Source organism: Ctenopharyngodon idella, chromosome 10 (assembly GCF_019924925.1).
Source record: "Ctenopharyngodon idella isolate HZGC_01 chromosome 10, HZGC01, whole genome shotgun sequence".
In the NCBI taxonomy this organism is placed as follows: Eukaryota; Metazoa; Chordata; class Actinopteri; order Cypriniformes; family Xenocyprididae; genus Ctenopharyngodon; species Ctenopharyngodon idella.
The window spans coordinates 22,689,657-22,707,190 of NC_067229.1; the positions used below are offsets into that span (position 1 = coordinate 22,689,657).

A 17,534-nucleotide genomic window follows, 5' to 3' on the forward strand; every position below is an offset into this window, starting at 1 on the left:
AACTCTACTTCCAGTCCTCCCTTTACAGAATCATATTTTCTTTCAAAATCGACCCTATTTATAATGTCTTCTTTCCTGGTCTTACTGTGCACAAGTCAGGAAAAAATCAACATTTCAGCAAAATCAAATGACCTCTGACCCCTTATATTTTGATATAGTCCACTTAGAGACCATTTTTCATCATCCAATCATATTCCAATTTTAATTGCAATTCTAATGTCTTTGTCATGATTAACAATATCCCAAGATAGGAAAGTTTTTTCAGCTCATTTGCAAACAGAATAAATTATTTATGAAGAACTAAAAGTGTTTATTTAGAAAAATCATGGCCAGGTATTAAAACAAACTTCCTGTTACAAGCACATTGAATTTTAACCACTACCAAACAAACCCAGGAAGTGTAGAAGATTTTGTTATGGTAAAAGTGAGCATAATATAGCATAATATGATGTGTTTTACTTTACAATTAAAATCATATGTGTGTCAGAAGTAGGCCTACATGTGCTGAGAACATGGTAGCATAAGGCCTGGTTCTAAAAAAGGTTTGCTGTGTATACAGAAATTTGAATCATAAAGAATGTGAGTATGGAAAATTCTATTTTAGGCTAGAAGAAACAGAAAAATATGACCCGAAAGCAAGGAAGAACAGTTGTTGCCTCTGCAGACATAACAGCTCCACTTTGTAATAGTGTGTATTCTGAATCAAAGATTTTGAGAAGTGTTTTGTTTTACAAAAATAAGAAACTATCACAGAAGCCCCTCTATTTCCCTAAAAAAGAAAGAAAATTACATAATTTAGTTTGTGTAGCTGGTAAGCTGGTAAAATGTTCTCAATTTCATCACAAAACAAACATTTGTGTAATCAGACTTTTGTGTTCTTTTGTTAAGAATCTGAAAACATGACCCGCTTTCCCATTTAGCTTTGCATAACAGAATAGTAAAATATGTTCATTGTTGTCTGCCTAACTACTAAAACTGATTTCATAGACTTGTACATGCTGTACTTGTCATGCAAACTCACCGTCTTTTTCGAGTACAGTGTATGTGGTCTCCATTCCAGCCTGGATGTGATCAGTGACATGACAGTGCAAGAGCCATGTGCCAGAATACAGTGGACGCATGGTCACTGTCTGGAACGTTCCGGGGAATAAGTCAAACACATCTGCTCGATGTGTACCACTGATCTGCGGTAAAAGCCGACAGTCAACACACTACTGCTTTGGAATATTTTTACATTTTCGATGGATGGATGGATGGATGGATGGATGGATGGATGTTTTACCTTATAGTCAAAGCTGTGGCCATGGAAGTGTGCAGTGTGTATGTCCACCTCGTTTCCCATTCCCATGAGATACCAGTACACTTTATCTCCGACCTTCATGTTCAAGCCCTTAAGGTTGCCATAGACTAAACCATTGATTCCTGTGATAAACAAAAGAATAACCATTCATTTTACACTATAGCTTTTGTTGAATAATAATAATAACAGGAACATTGCAGTTTAATGCTGAAGTAATGATGCTTTAGGGGAAATGAATTAAAAGAGGAAATTTCTCAGGTAGAGTTTAACAGTGGTAAAGATAGTACACATTTTAGTATGCTAAACCACTCCATGAGAAGTTCTCAAATATTTGAGAATTAAAAAGTCATCCTTACTAAGTGACATGTCCTCATCCTCAAAACCATGACCAAATCTACGTAACCTAGAACACAATAAACTCACCATGCATCTTGTTGCTTTCGATAAACTCCTCATCCTCCTTCAGTTCTTTTGGAGGGTTTTTAACGTGAGCTTTGATGTTGTCATCCAGATACCAAGATTCGTTCTCATCAAAGACCATGAAGAGCAAGGCAAACTCTTCAATCTCTTTCTTCAGCCCCAGTGTACGCGCCAGACTCTTCTTGCAGATGACCAGCGGCCCAATCAAACCACTGTACATGTCCTGCGCAAAAAGAAATCAGATTTACTTAGACTCTGGCTCTGTTACAAAACTGTTTTTTAGGCACCATGTTCCATAAGATTTTTCTATAGATATAATTATGCAATCTTCTACAATACCTTCTTTTGACCAGATTTGGAAATCACATTTCCACTAAATGCATTTCAATGGAAAATAAGTGATCCAAGATTGTGGACTAGTCAAGAAAAATGATGATTATGAATACGCTTACATTTCACTAAATAATGAAAAGTAAAATGAATACATTCAGAAACAACTGTGAGTGAAGATTCCTGTGTGCTTTGAATGCAGAGCTTAAATTTCAGGATGCTGCACCCAGCCTGATCTCATAAGAAAACATGTTTTTTTACAAGTTTGTTATGAATTTGTACAATATGATTTGTGTGAATTTGTATTTTTTTTTTTTGTATGAATTTGTATTTTTTTATTGTTATTTAAAAATAATAATAAGCATGAAGCTACACCTCTAACCCCACCCATAAACCCTCAATGGTGCATGAGCAGATTATACGAAACCTATGAATTGTATGAATTCATACAAATTCACAACTAAAACGTGAAATAGTTACGAATTACCATGTGTTGGTAGACAGCAAGCTCATTAGGCTTTAAGAAATCACACTTGTTTTCTTTGGTAGACAGTCAGGAGATATTATGGAGTTTTGCAAAAGATTAGATCCAAAAAGGTTCTAAACAAGGTCCCATGACCTTGTTTCATAGGTCAGAAAGGTACCTTAATAACATCTATGGTGGAGTAATACGCTCCAACACTGCATTCCTCCTGCTCCTCTGTCGGCCCAGAATTCTTTGGAAGGTACCAGGTATAGGTCTGAGTTTCACCTTGAGTGAGCAACATATTTCTTCGGACTTAATGAACAATATGAACTTCAATTTGTCTAATATACAACTGTCAGATCATCTTATCCTTTACCTGGACGTGTCAGGGCGACCTGAGGACTGTCAGTTTTAACTCCATGGGCGTGTATGGAGTACGGTCTCTTAGCCATGTTCTTAAACACAATCTTCACTTTTTCCCCTACTTTACCATGGATCATGGGTCCTGAGGTGAGCAATACCACAGTTGAGCATATTCTGAAGATTTACAAACATTTACACCAAATTATGAGTCAACAGCAAATTCTGTAAATATTTACCCATAATTCCTAAGTGTTCCATATTAGCAGGTCTGTCTTTCAGTTTGGTGAAGGTTTCATCAGTGTACTCTCTGTACAGCACCTTCTTATATTTTGAGCCAATGAATTTTCCTTCTTTCTTGAGGAACTCGTTGCCTGGACTGAATATATCAAAATAAATTATTTAGAACTTGCGTTCACATTTTAATGACAGTCTAACATCATGTTCCTTTCCAAAGATATAGCCTGAATGGTCTTTGTAAATTCAATTTAGTCCAAAACTAACATGTGGGTCTATATTTCAGCCAAAAACAAAAAAATCTCTAAAGTTGTTTCAAACTTGTAAAACTTGAAACTTGATCACAGTCTGTCACAATTCACTCAAGAACCTGTGGTGTTTGGTTTGGTGTCATTGATGTGGTTGTTCACTGATAATCTCACACTTGGTATGTAACCAGGTTTGGCATCAATCACGCTAAATGTCACTGGTGTTTTTAAACATCTTAAATGAAGTTCCAAACTAAGGTTTCAGCATCCCTCCACCTCCCGATCTTCTCTATTTCTCCTATTCTTCCTCTACGTACTACAGTTATAGCGGGGTTTAGCTCAAGAAGAGTCTTTCGAGCCCCCTTCAAAGACAGCAAGCCAAGATCGTTTACCATTACCTATTAAAACTAGATGGGCAGGCGAACTTGTGGAATGAGATTTGCCAAGCAGTGTTTGCAAATGGGATTTGTGAGTTCTGGGGCCTCATTTAAAGCGTGTGTTCAAACATTGAACAGATCAAATTTAGGGCGATTTCTGCGCAACATTTTATAAACGAGGCCCCGTGTGAAGGAAGTGGACTACCTTTCTTTCAGACCATGGTGCATTTGTTCCTCCCAGGTGCGGTTGGGTGAATAGTCCCAATCCATCTCAACTGCAGCAATGTAATACTTCTTCTGGTGTAGCATCGTCTCAGACTGACGGTTCCAGAAGTGACACTTCTCCACAGTGTAGTTGGCTCTCATGCCTCCATGATAATGATCTGTGGTTTTACAGCTCACTTCAAACTGTCCTGCAGATGCAAAACGTTAAATCATCAGAACAGCACACTGTGTAATACTTTAATGTTTATCAGATATGCATATTTATGTGATTGTGTAAGGAATAAATGATTATTTTTCTTGTTTTAAGCATAAATCTAACAAAGTTCAGTGAAGTACCAAACCTGTATGACTTTCTTTCCTCTGTAGAACACAATAGAAGATATTTTGAAAAATGTTTCGACTGTTTTTGTCCAAATAATGAATGTCAAATTGGTCCAAAACAAAGTTGGACCCCACTGACTCTTCTTTGTATGGCTAAAAAAATCTCAAAATGTATTTCAAAATAACTTATTTTGTTTTCTGCAGGAGAAGGTAATGCATATAGGTTTGGTACAACATTGGTTGAATGCTTGTCAACTGATCAAGATAAGAATTCAACAACGCTGTGTGTTAAGTCGAGCACATAATTGTTCTCTATCACAGGGAGGTCAAAGAGATGGGAAAGTACCCATGCTGTCAGGCTCCATGATGATGGTGTGAGATACATGAGGAAACACATTGATGGTGTCTCTCCTGGTGTCTTTGTAGAGAAACCTGTTGCCCTCAAAGTAAAGACCATGGATGTCTGCCTCTGATCCTAGTCCAGACAGATGCCATGACACCTTATCACCTTTACACATACTCAAACCTTTGAGATTCCCATACATGTATCCATTGAGCGCTGTGAATGGAGAACAAATATTAGTTTGGGTGAAAGTGCAAACAATATGGTTTGTGTGCTACAGAAAAGCAAAAGTGTTTTATCAAGGAATGTGACTTGTGCTCACAGTGCATTTTATTGGACTCTTGAAAGTCTTCATCTTCTTTATTTATAGATTTGGGCTGTTTCACACATCTGTTGATGTTGTCATCCAAATACCAGCTCAGATTCTCATCAAACACAGTTGCAAGAAGGTGAAACTCTTTCTCCACGTTTTTCTGGAATAGAAAATGAATATTGGCAAAGCTGTGAGCAAAGAATTGTTACACAGTATTGTTGGAACTCAAATCACAAAGTACTCCACATCTCTGCCCCTGCTTTCAGCTACAAATCATGCAGTACTCTCATCTCAACACATTTTACAAATTTTAGCTCACTCAGCATCCATCTCTCCCACCTGCTTCCCTGATTTGAGGGTTTTTGGCTTGCAGATCAGAAGAGGTCCAACCAGCCCTGAGTTGGTGTCTCGGATGGGATCTACCGCTGAGTAGTACAAGTAGGTGATGCAGTCTGGATCTTTTTCGGTGGGTCCTCCACCCTTAGGTACCACCCATTCATATTTGTAAGTGGTGTCAGGACGGACCAATGCAGCAGGAAGTGGCTCAACCACTCCTGAAGAGATTAAGAACATACAGCTTTTCTACATTCACTGATTGTTTTCTTGTCTTACAAGTAATACGAAGTGCAGGACTTCATTTTATCCACTGGGAATTGACTGAATAGTTAAAAGTCAGCTTTCTATACCAAGATTGAGTCAGAGCTGAATATGAGTTTGCAGTTGATGAGTTTGAGTGCTGCTCCTGGAGGGCCACTGTTCAGAAGAGTTCAGCTCCAACCTTAATTATACACACCTAAACCAGCTTATCAAGGTCTCACTAGGAATTACTAGGCAGGTGTTTTGGAGCTGGTTGGAGCTACACTGTGCAGGGCAGTTGGCCCTCTAGGAGCAGAGTTTGATACATGTTGCCTAAAATAATGCTTAAGAACTATTTTTATGATGTCAGCCAAAAAGGAAAGTCATTTGGAAGCAAACCAAATGATTATATTTTAATGAAAAATTATAAAGTCAGCCCTGGGATGGACTGGCCACTCATTCAGGGTGTTTCATTGCCTATGGTCCAAGATGCCGGGAAAGGCTCTAGCATCCCTGCAACCCTACGTAATGGTTTGGAAAATGGATGGATGAACAGATGGATAGATGGATTATAAAGACAATTTTTTTTATATATATATATAGAGTAATGTGAACTGCTGAACAATAAGACCAGAAACAAGTATTAAGGAAGATCATAGGGTGAATTTGATCTGATTTTCCTCTCATTCTCAGTAAAGCCAGTCATGCGCTCACTAATCACCCAGATAATTCAGAGACAGAACTTTGGTCTCTGATAAATTTGGACTGATTTGTTTGAGACCAGCCAGGACTAGGAAAATACACTTTTGCGCAATGATCCCTGACCTTGATTCAACATCAGACTTAATAGACAACATTTTGGGATCGCTTATCCCTTTAATTTCCAGATCTTTCGGTATATTACTGAGATCTTTTTCTTACTTGCTTCTTTCTTGAGTTCACGAAGCTTCTCGGCAGTGTATGTCTCTACATAGTAAAAGAAAAGAAAATAATGATATTTTGTTCAAGACTGTGACAAATTTTATACATTTATTTAATAAGGTTTTTTCTTTACCTTCCAGGACGTTATGGTAGAGTGTTCCATCCATTTCTATGCTATATTGCACTCCGTGAGGTTGAATACTGTAGGGCCTGCTTGCTTTATTTCTAAATGTCACTTTAATTGTGTCCCCTTCCTCTGCTCTGATGACTGGACCTAAAAAATAACTCAAAGATATTAATTTGGGTTTATAATTCAATTCTAATCCGGTTCCAAGTTAAATACAATGTTCTATCTACAACATCTACCTAGAATTCCCAGGTGCTGCTCCTCAGAGGTCCTCTCTTTGCGCTTCGTGAATGTGTCATCAGTGTATTCCACATATTGGACCTTCTTGTATTTGCCTCCAATGCGACCATTGCGGTAATCAAAGAAAGTGTCAGATACACTGTGGATATTCAGAGACAAGCTCAAATTCAAAGACATTCCCTTTGACTTTAGTATGTCTCTCAGTGAAGATCTTAAAAAGATATTGTTACCTGTCATCAACAAGTTTCTTCCCTGTATACTGGTTTATTTCTGTTGGCCCATAATCCCAGATAAGTTCCTCAGCAGCAATGTAATACTGTCTCACTTCTCCAAATGGTCTGGGTTTATGCACGTTTGGGAAACATTTCTTAATCTCAAAAATGGCTTGCATTCCAGCTAAAAGTGGGGAGAAATGTAATTCAATTCAACACAACAATTACAAGTATAACAATGCTAAATTTACACTCAGATCTGGCCTGTCTTTACCTTCCAAATGATCATTGACTTGACAACTGAGGAGCCATTGGCCGGGATTGTCCGCCACCATCTCTACATTAACAAAAGTAGCTGGGAACAGACTGATGGTGTCAACATGGTGCCGCTTGTCCGTCAGGATCTGTCCATGGAAGAAGGCTGAGTGGATGTCCACCTCATTACCCATCCCAAACAGGTGCCAGTGGATCTTATTTCCCACGCACATAGTAAGGTCTGGCAAGTTGCCGTAGACGTACCCGTTGATAGCTACAATAAAGTTCACGAGGGAAGTTGAAATTCTTAGATAGTTACACATACATTTTTAATAAATAGTAGGCAGTATATAGTATATATATATATCATGAGGCATTATTCCAGGACATTATTACTAAACTCACAGTGCATTTTATTGCTTTCCTGGAAACCATCATCATCCTTGTTTACTTTGGCGGCTGCTGAGCAGTAGGTCTTGATATTTTCATCCAGGTACCAGCTAAGGTTCTCGTCAGACACCGTAAACATAAGGGTGTAAAGATAGTCAGCTGTCTTATCGCCATGGACATCTAGAGAGCCTGACAAATGCACAAACAAAAAAAGAATTATTCATTATTAGTGGACTATATCACAACTTGAAGTGTGTGTATTAAACAATGACATTCATGGTGGTCAGCTTTTTATGTGAATGTACATAATCATTTGAGTGTCATCATATGCCAAATTGTCATAGTGTAGCAGTTAGCCAGATGATTTTTTGCTGTTGTTGTTGTTGTTATATATGCTACTTATGATCTATATATTTACTCTGTTGTAAACATACACTAACAAACTTGTACTCTAACTGGGTGGTTCCTGAAACCCTGAGTGAAAAGACTATTAAAAATGCTCATGTAATGTGCATAATTACTTTTTAAGACTTATTTTTGTTCAGGCCTTAATGGAATGTTCCAGATCTAATACTCACAAATGTTGACAAATATCAGACCTTTGACAAAAATCTGATGAAAAATTTTGATTCCTCCTTTTGATTCCTCCTTTTTTCTTTTTTTTTTTTTTTATTAAATATACACAAATAAAAGGGGGACAGGCACTTTATGTCTTTAAAAGCATTTGAAGCCTGTATTTTGCATTAATCTGTAAAATTGAAAATAAAAGCTGTAAAAATTAACCTGTCTAAATAATCATATTTGAGGTGGCACTACTTCTTAGTTATATAAATTTACAGTGATCTGTCACTGCTGTAAATTCTTTGTGTGTTTCATATTAAAAAACACTGCATTTACTGGTTGACATTGTCATGACGTGAGTTGGAAAAACATGATGCAGTCAATAAGTGATTCGGTAACACTTTACAATAGGGTTCTTTAGTTAACATCAGTTAACTACATTAGTTAACCTGAACTAATAATGAACTGCACTTAAACAGCATTTATTAATCTTTGTTAATGTTGATTTCAACATTTACCAATACATTATTAAAATTTTGTTAACATTAGTTAATGCACTGTGAACTAACATGAACAAACAATGAACAACTGTATTTTCATTAACAAACGTTAACTAAAATTAGTAAATACAGTAACAAATGTATTGCTCATGGTTAGTTCATGTTAGTTAATACATTAACTAATGTTTAACTAATGAACCTTATTGTAAAGTGTTACCAGTGATTCTTTCAAACTAGCCTCATGCTAACGTATAATGCTTTGTGGCTATACTTTTACTTACATTTTAAAGTTACTTGTATTTGAACCCAAAATATTTCTGTAATTAGAGGGGTCCTAGCATTTGAACCCTGAAGTGAAGAGAAAGATTTCTACCTTTTTTACATATAATGAGAGGTCCAATGAGGCCTGAGGCGATGTCTTTGGGGGCATTAACATGGGAGTGGTATATTCTGCTCAGGCAGGTAGTGTCATCTTTGCCAGGGGTATGGGAAGTCGGTAGAGTCCAAACATAGGTGAAAGACTTCCCAGGGGCCACTGAATCGTCATGTTTCTCCTCTTTTTCTGATGAATCGGGATACAGTGCTCCTGGAGAGAAATTCCATATTTAGAGTATTTATGATGAACAATTCATGAACAAAAGTTAAACTGATGAAATGAATCCAGACCCGTATTTTACATCATTTGCAGCACGCACCTTCATGGGACTTGTTGTAACTGAGGCCGTGTGCATGGATGGAGTATGCTCGTTTGGCCATGTTCTTCAGATGCACAACAACTATGTCATCTTCCTCTGCACTAATGAGGGGTCCGAGGTAGCCCAGCCACTTGGGTTTTTCTATCTCCTGCCTGTAGGTGGCATCAGTATATTGTTGGTACACTGCCTTCTTATAAACCTGCCCGATCCGCTGCTCTCCCCTCTCCAGAAACACCCGTGCCTCTCTGTCAAACAACAACACAACATTCTTAGTGAGGCTTTTGCATGCATTGACTCATAAAGTCTAGCAACACTCCTAGTATTTTATTTTTGTATAATCTTTTCAAGGAAATTTTAATGGTGCTTCCCCGTACAGAGGAATAGCACACACCTTCTCAAAATTCCGCATGATTTGCGATATCATACATGACCACCGCATACACATTTTGGAGTGAGGGCATTTCTAAGGTGTTCTGGGTGGTTTCTAGGGTGTCGCTTGGTGGTTACTAGGATTTCTGTGTGGTTTCTAGAGTGTTGCTATGGTGTCGCTAGGCAGTTACTAGGTTATGAAAAAGGCATTGCAAAATGATCGCTTACTGCTCTTTTTATCGTCCACCTATTTAAAATATTAAGTCTAAACACATGTAATACTTGGGTTTAAGCGTTTGTTGAAGATCCAGACTCTAAAGCTGCATTCACACTCACTGACAATTATCTGCAGAAACAAAGTCGCCAGAACTCACTTTTGGAATCTTCAGTTCCAAAATTTTCAACTAACAGCAACATCTGTATGAAGCGGCAATTCATCTTTATGCAAATAATGCACTGACTTCCAATGGGAGTGATGAGATTGAAAACAGTGATCTTCTGACACAGTTGGATACCACGGTTGAGTTTGACTGGCTAAGTAATAGGCAGAATCAACAAGTGAAATTGTCACTAAAGTTCTAAAGAAGGCTATAATTTACGATCATACGTTCTAAATTGCAAATAGAGTGTATTTTAAATGTTAAATCAAATGTTATTATAAGCTCAATTCTTACATACAAAACTCATTCTAGTCAGAAGTGTTTGTACTCACTCATCTTCTTTTATGGTTTTGTTCTGAATCAGATTTTTACCACTAGGAGCATAATCCCACTGAATCTCCTTAATGGCAAAGAAATATTCCCTTGTGATAGAAGACACAATTCCAGCACAACACAAAACCCCGAGCAGCGTCCACTGCAGCCCCTTCATTTTGGATCAGTGGGATTCAGAATGGAGCAGATGCTTCGCTTCTTTAAATGATAGAAGGTGACAGCAGTCAGCCAATCACAACAGATATGAAGAGGGCAAGTTGACTAATACAGCTGGGCGGTCTGGCTGTGCATGACCCCGTGAATTTACTGGCAGTATGTGACCTGATGGACTTTAGGAAACTCCAGTCTATCAGTAAAGTTTTCTTTGCAGTCATTAACCATATATCTGATAAAGCTTAAGGCCAAATCTGTTAATTTCACCCATTTGGATCTGATTTAAGACATTAAGACATTAATTATGTTTTCTTGGTTGGACAATTTATAGGTACAAAAAAAAAAAAAAAAAATCCTTAGGTGTGTTTGTTCATGGTAGATGGGGAAAACATTGCCGACCAAAAACCCCAATTTGTTTGCATTACGTAAAAATCATTAGGGTTTTAGGTACTTGTCTCATGTTGAGTTAAGAGATATTTGTCTGCTGGGACTTGACAACTCAGTTAAAATGCTTTAAAACCTAATTGCAATACATAGGGACAGATTATTTCAAAATAATGAAGCAAGCTATGCTATAAAATTTGTTGACAAATCATAACTCACTACTCCTGAACCCGTCAAGGAGAGATAGGGCAAAAGTCAAGAATTGTAATGAATAATTATTGGTGCTCTTTCATTTTCATTATATCAAAAAGTGGATCCAGTATATTTCTCAAAAATTCACCTTTTGTGTTTCAAAGACATAAGAAAGTCGCACAGGTTTGGATATTGGAATGGAATGGTGAGTAAATAATGACAGAATTTTCATTTGGGGGATATTCTGTTAAGTTTGAACATAATTACAATGAAAACAATTTGTTGACTTAGCAACTTGTTATAAAGTCAACACTTAAACCAAACATTTTCAGCAACATGAAGTTGACTACAAGGTCTCACCAAGTAGCACACTATGCCAAATAAATTACAGAAATTATAATGACGAAGAAGATGATGGAAGGGTTACCAAGGTATTTCAAAGGTTCTGGTACTTCAAAGAAGTAGTGATATTCATTATCTCTAAACTGAGAACTGTCCCCCCCCCACCCCCCCCACCCCCCAGAGAAAACAAACAAACAAACAAAAAAAAATTCCAGAATTTCACCAGTCTGTGAAGCACAGATCGACTATGCTAAAATGATCTAAAGCATAGGAGTAAATACACCTCTGAATATCTAGTCAGAGATAATCTATAGACTTGATTGAGATGCTGCGGCAGGACTTGCGGGCAGTTCATGCTGAAAAAATCCTCCATTGAGGCTGAACTAAAGCAGTTCTGAAAGGAAAAGTGCCACCTCAGCGATGTGAAAGACTGAGGTATGGTTCTCTGAAGTATTTGGTTTCTTCTTTTTGCTGCTAAAGTTGGCACAACCAGTTAAGTTCATGGGGCAATTATTTTTTCACATGAATATACTGTAGGTACATATTTTACATTCTGATTGGAAATCTGAAACTGTTTAGTATGATTTATACACAAAAATACAAATCAGGATGGGGCTAAATGCCTTTTCACATATCTGGAACTAAAGAGTTTGTGCTTAGGTACTTGTGTAGCTTATGTTTGGCCAGAAATCTGCATGTCTTTAAAATACATACCAAGAGGCTTTGGGCTAGTGCTACAGTGTGACATGGCTTTAAAGATTATTATTATTCAGAGATTATTGCTGCAATGGGATAATGAGGCTTACAGCAACCATTTCCTAGTGGATTTTTGCAATAATGTTGTACTGCAAATGCTGAAAATGCTACAAATGCTTATCCACAAATTTAACAAAACAGAAAACAGTAGTCTAAAACAAAACCTATTTATTTACTGAAGGGAATATTCGAGACATATTACAGCTTTTATAGGTATATAAAACAACATTCACCAACTGTTCTTCTAATACTCTCAATATTTAAATAATTTACAAAACAACTTTCTGTACAAAACGACCAGAACTCATACAAAAATACTTTTATATTTTAGCAAAATGCATATTGCAGGTAGTATACAATACAAATGTTTGTTCTATACAGAAAACATGCACTGCTAATACAAATTCGGCTGGAGTGATGTTGAAATGTTTCAATACATTCATTAGAAATGCAGTGACTTAATGTTTACATTTTTTATTTTTATTTTTTTTATCCAAGGCGACTTACAGTTGTTAATGTGTGTGAGTGTGTGATTGACAGTTCTGTTGGCTCTCTGATGGCCCAGTGTTTCTGCTGCAGATGAGCAGTCCTGTTTCCGATTGATGGAGGCTGGGAAGTGCGCCGTCCTCAAGCGTTTAGACTGTACTCTTGTTTGTAGCAGCATGGCCGGCACACTGCATTAACCAGACCACTGATGAACTGCAGGAAACAGATAAGGAACTCAAGGGTGCTGAGACCCAACAGGATGGACAGCAACGTCACATTCCACTCCACAATGTGTTTTGGGTAAACGCAGTCAGACCATCTCTCTTGAGCAAAGAGATACCTGAAAAAATGAAGGAAAAGAGTTCAGGAATTTTGTCTTATAACATCACCATCAATGCATTATCAAAAAAAAAGAAGAAGAAGAAGAAAAAAAGAGCTCCTACTTCCCCCCGTCGGTCTCAAAAGGAGACCTCCATCCCATCGTAGTGTAGCAATACGGCCCCTTCAAGAGCGCCACAGCGGAGATCAGGAAGCAGTATCCAGAGCCAACTAGCCCCACCAGAGCCGCTATCACTGAACCACACATCTATACACACAATGTGAAACTGATGACTATGGCTGGCCTGTACAGCATGTCTTTGAATTAGAGCTCAAATAAGGGCCACAGACCCCCTTCCCAACACTTACCGCACAGCTGTCTGTTCCACAGGAATCCACACACTTCCCCATTCCCAGAAACACGCAGGCCGGAATCAGCATCTGAATGTGGACAAAGAGTTCTCAATACAGTTCAACCAGCTTGAGTAACTGCACCTCAATTACTACATTTTACTTCTGACATATACAAGTGGGATATTCAACAAGAATGGAACTTTTTATCCATGGACTGTGAATAGTGATTTGGTAATGTTAGCAAAAAAGGAAAATTGTGTTAGATGTGGAGCAATCTTGCATTTTAATGAAAGTTTATGAAGATATTGTTGACAAAGAAGGTATAGTAACATATTAGATATCTGAAGAATTTGACCCAGTACTTGTACTTCAGCTTAAGCTTAATTCCATTACAAGTAAAGTTTTTATTGCTTAAACACATATTCTTGTTTTCTCGGATGTAGCCTACTGTACGTCTTGTGTAATAAGGTCTCTTCATCCGTTTATTTTAGTGTTAGCTCATTATTTTCACGTTTAAGGTGTTCATTTTCAACCAAGAAATGCCCAGAAGTTTACTTTATAACACTCATTCCAACCCAATCTTATGAGAATTCGTAAGTATTGTACGAGTCGCCCAAATACATAAAATCCAACCCATACAAAAAAATATGAAAAATGGGTAAAACGTCATTGGGTCCACCCCTAAACCCACCCTAAGTCTAACCCTCAAGGGGGCATGGGCAGATTGTACGAACAGTTGAATTAGATTATGAATAAGAGATTGTATGAATACATCACCAATTTGCCAAATCATAAAATACTTTCAAAACTGTTTTGAGAGCGTGTTGCTTATTCCACACACTCAACTGCACAGATCTGTTTTGACCAATACACAACTAAGAATCTTACACACACACATCCCATTGACTTCTGTTGTTTTTATATTACGCTTATTAGATTTTCTACATCCTAACCCTTAAACCAAAACTTTACAGATTTTATATATATTTTTGCATCACTGTAGTGATTTTTCTTTAGCCTAAATCTGATCTGAACATTTAAAACATTAAGCATTTTTACATTTTAATTGAGACATTATTTAGTGTGTTTATTTAGTCTTTTTTCTCATGGGAAGTGCCCACAGTGTAGAAAGGATGTGTCCAGCAACCTCAGTCCACCAACACTATGCCACAACCTGGACACAAGACAGCATTTACACCAACACAAGTCTGATACTCACCACCAAACCACCTCCTCCGATTCCCATAAAGTACCAGACAAATGTAGTCACATGCTCCTCCTGAACATATATCACATTTCCATCAGGAAAGAAGAGCAGGACATTTGCCACAATGCAGCAAGTGGCGAGGGGAATGAGGGCGAAACCCAGAGACCTGGCGAAGCTCAGAGAACACATCTTCACACGGAGCAGAGGGAATGAGAACAGGCGGCTGTAATCCGGGACAGGAAACTATAGTGGTGGACGGACGAGTGGAAGAATTTTAAGAGACTACCCCCCTCCTCGGTCCCCCATGAGCTGCTGTTCCTCTGAGGAGGAGGAGACAGGAAACGGGCTGACATTATACAGTATAACTCAGGGCCAGATTAACATAAGGGCTAGGTGGGGCTGAAGCCCCAGGGCCAGAGCATGGAGGGGGCCCGTGATTGGCCGAGGGAAGGATTGACTGGACATCGGGAGAACCTGAACTTTTCCTGCTGGGCTGATCAACAAAACCTCACCACGGCCCCGCATATTAAATGCTGTTATTTACTGGAGTGCTGCAAGCGCATGGGAAACAAACAACAAAAGCCAAGTGATGAAACGGCGCTACCTGATTAAATCACACGCGCATCCAGCAGTCGCAGTGTGAGAGCAGCTGGACTGTCTTACACACAGTGATGACAAACTCGTAGAAATGTATGGTATATATTATTAATCTTACTACTATTAGCTTTATATTAAATATTAGGTAATATAAGGGCAATATAAGTCACTTTTAGAAGTTGATTTTTTTTTCATGTTTAATTTTTTTAATTACAAATACCATAGTTTATTCTTAGTAATATTATTATCGTTGTTGTTGTTGTTGTTATTGTTATTATTATTATAGAAACCATAAAAACCATGGTAATGAGGAGCATGGTTTTTGCCTGTGTCATGATGTTACAGTTAAACTCTGGATTCTGTCCAAGAACAATGGAAACTTTTTATTGAGGCAACTAAGGAAATTTAAGAGCTTTATAGCCTGGATTCCATGATTTAAGGAAGAAGCTATGACTTTTTCTTCTATGTAGATATGATCAGCTCTAATAAACTTTAATTGAAGTAAAATATTAGTTCAATAATTAACAGCCTGCAATGCAATGCAATATGAATATTGTTTAACATTTGCAGTATATTAAAAATATCTTGTTTCTGTCCTTTATTTATTCATTGATTAATTTATTTATTCGGATTTAAAGGCCGTAACCCTAGCAAAACATTAATGGGAAATGAGCCAGAAAGAAGACTTTCCAGAAATAGCAAAAGTTGTTGCTGTTTGTATTGAACTCACATCTGGTGTTAAATGCATGTATGCTGTTAATGTGTTATAACCTGGAATATTTATATATAGGCCTATACTCATTGTATCTTTGTGTACTGTTGATTTATTTTTATTTATTTATTTAAATATTCATTATTTTTGTGGTAGAAAACTTTGTGGCACCAAGATAGACTACTGTGAAGAGGGTCCTTGGGTTTGCTTTAGCACCAGGGCCCTATGTGTTCTTGATCCGGGCCTCAGTATGGCTGTATTCTCTCTGACAGACAATATGACTGCACTTTGTGGGGGACTTTGTTTTCCCACAAAACTGATTTTGTGGACATTCAGAAAAGATGTTTTAAAGGTTGGACTCTATCAGATAAATCTCAACCTAAATGAACAGTTTATACCATGGTCTGTCTGAATACTTGATTCCGATTAGCTGAAATATGTGCAATAAAACCGTTAAATGCACAGTTATTAATGCGCTGTTTTCATTGTTGCGCACACACAGTACGTCGCTCACACACGGAGAGCGAAGATCGTGCCGGGCACAGACGGATTCAGGAGCAGAGAAACTTGTTATCAACGCTGACTCAGCCACGCGACTTTTAGTAATAAAATAGTTCCCTACTCTTCACTTTGGGCGGTTCTTTGCCTCCACATAGTGCATTAAAATCATTTAATGCACAGCTAGACATGGATTATCCCTTACTTAATACATGTTGAGAGCTTTGCAGTTTAACATTAGCTATAAACCTTGTGCTCAAGGTCGTGAAACTACAAGGCACTTAGAAAAATAATCTAATGTTGTATATTTCTGCAAGTATTAGTTTCTTACTACAAGGCTGATGACAAGGTTACATAGACGATAGATGGAGATTTTACTTTGTTTTTCAGTGATTACAAAGTGAAAAGGTGTCTTTATTAACACAGTAAAAATTGTTACGAGGTATTCATTGTCATTTTTAAATGCACCACAAATTTTGGGATCGGTAAGATTTTTTCATGTTTTTGAAAGAAGTCTCTTCTGCTCACCATGACTGCATTTATTTGATAAAAATACAGTAATATTGTAAAATATAATTAATATTTAAAATAACTTATCTGTGTAAATGTATTGTAAAATGAAATATATTCCTGCGATCAAAGCCGAATTTTACACATCATTACTCCAGTCTTCAGTGTCACATGGTCCTTCAGAAATCATTCTAATATGTAGATTTGCTGCTCAATATTTTTGTGGAATTACGCCTTTGTCTTTAAAGGTGCGTGTGGTCCAGATGATGTGCAGATGGGTCTTGTTTCAGCCTTTAACACTTCTAATTTGAGACTATAGATGGCATCACTTGCTGTCACACACACGCTAATGACACTGGGTTCAGAGTTCACAAAATAGATCTCTTTAATATGAAATTGAGATGAAATGGAAAGAAAAATAGAGACTTTAGCTGAAGTGTCCTTACTTTCCCCCAGAGAAAACAGGTGATTACATCATTTGTTTCTCCACTAGATGTTTGCAGATGTCATAACAGGGCAATAACTA

At 37.5% G+C, this 17,534-nt stretch overlaps 2 protein-coding genes across 2 annotated transcripts; both read right to left on the bottom strand.

The window, feature by feature from the left end:
* Positions 1–286: 286 nt before the first annotated feature.
* On the bottom strand, positions 287–10,720 carry cp (ceruloplasmin). Its single transcript, XM_051908811.1, has 20 exons — positions 10,499–10,720; positions 9,418–9,662; positions 9,096–9,308; positions 7,677–7,850; positions 7,291–7,545; positions 7,035–7,200; positions 6,804–6,943; positions 6,571–6,711; positions 6,438–6,482; positions 5,280–5,494; positions 4,950–5,100; positions 4,631–4,843; positions 3,944–4,151; positions 3,116–3,255; positions 2,893–3,021; positions 2,695–2,801; positions 1,724–1,943; positions 1,283–1,422; positions 1,022–1,184; positions 287–769 (listed from the first exon to the last, which is right to left on the bottom strand). The coding sequence occupies exons 1-20, from the start codon at positions 10,654–10,656 to the stop codon at positions 762–764; spliced, it is 3,231 nt and encodes a 1,076-aa protein (XP_051764771.1). The 5' UTR covers positions 10,657–10,720; the 3' UTR covers positions 287–761.
* Positions 10,721–12,477: 1,757 nt separating this feature from the next.
* On the bottom strand, positions 12,478–15,102 carry tm4sf18 (transmembrane 4 L six family member 18). Its single transcript, XM_051908872.1, has 4 exons — positions 14,704–15,102; positions 13,500–13,571; positions 13,256–13,398; positions 12,478–13,152 (listed from the first exon to the last, which is right to left on the bottom strand). The coding sequence occupies exons 1-4, from the start codon at positions 14,878–14,880 to the stop codon at positions 12,954–12,956; spliced, it is 591 nt and encodes a 196-aa protein (XP_051764832.1). The 5' UTR covers positions 14,881–15,102; the 3' UTR covers positions 12,478–12,953.
* Positions 15,103–17,534: the final 2,432 nt, after the last annotated feature.

What these genes read in the sequence shown, in the direction of transcription:
- cp (XM_051908811.1), bottom strand. Translation starts at nt 10,656, where the DNA reads ATGAAGGGGCTGCAGTGGACGCTGCTCGGGGTTTTGTGTTGTGCTGGA. An exon ending in CATGGAGCCTGACAGCATGG is followed by an intron (nt 4,152 to 4,630) that starts GTACTTTCCCAT and finishes TTGCATCTGCAG; the next exon opens with GACAGTTTGAAGTGAGCTGT. An exon ending in CGAAAGCAACAAGATGCATG is followed by an intron (nt 1,423 to 1,723) that starts GTGAGTTTATTG and finishes TGTTTATCACAG; the next exon opens with GAATCAATGGTTTAGTCTAT.
- tm4sf18 (XM_051908872.1), bottom strand. Translation starts at nt 14,880, where the DNA reads ATGTGTTCTCTGAGCTTCGCCAGGTCTCTGGGTTTCGCCCTCATTCCC. An exon ending in TCGGAGGAGGTGGTTTGGTG is followed by an intron (nt 13,572 to 14,703) that starts GTGAGTATCAGA and finishes GTCCACATTCAG; the next exon opens with ATGCTGATTCCGGCCTGCGT. An exon ending in GTGGAACAGACAGCTGTGCG is followed by an intron (nt 13,399 to 13,499) that starts GTAAGTGTTGGG and finishes TTGTGTGTATAG; the next exon opens with ATGTGTGGTTCAGTGATAGC.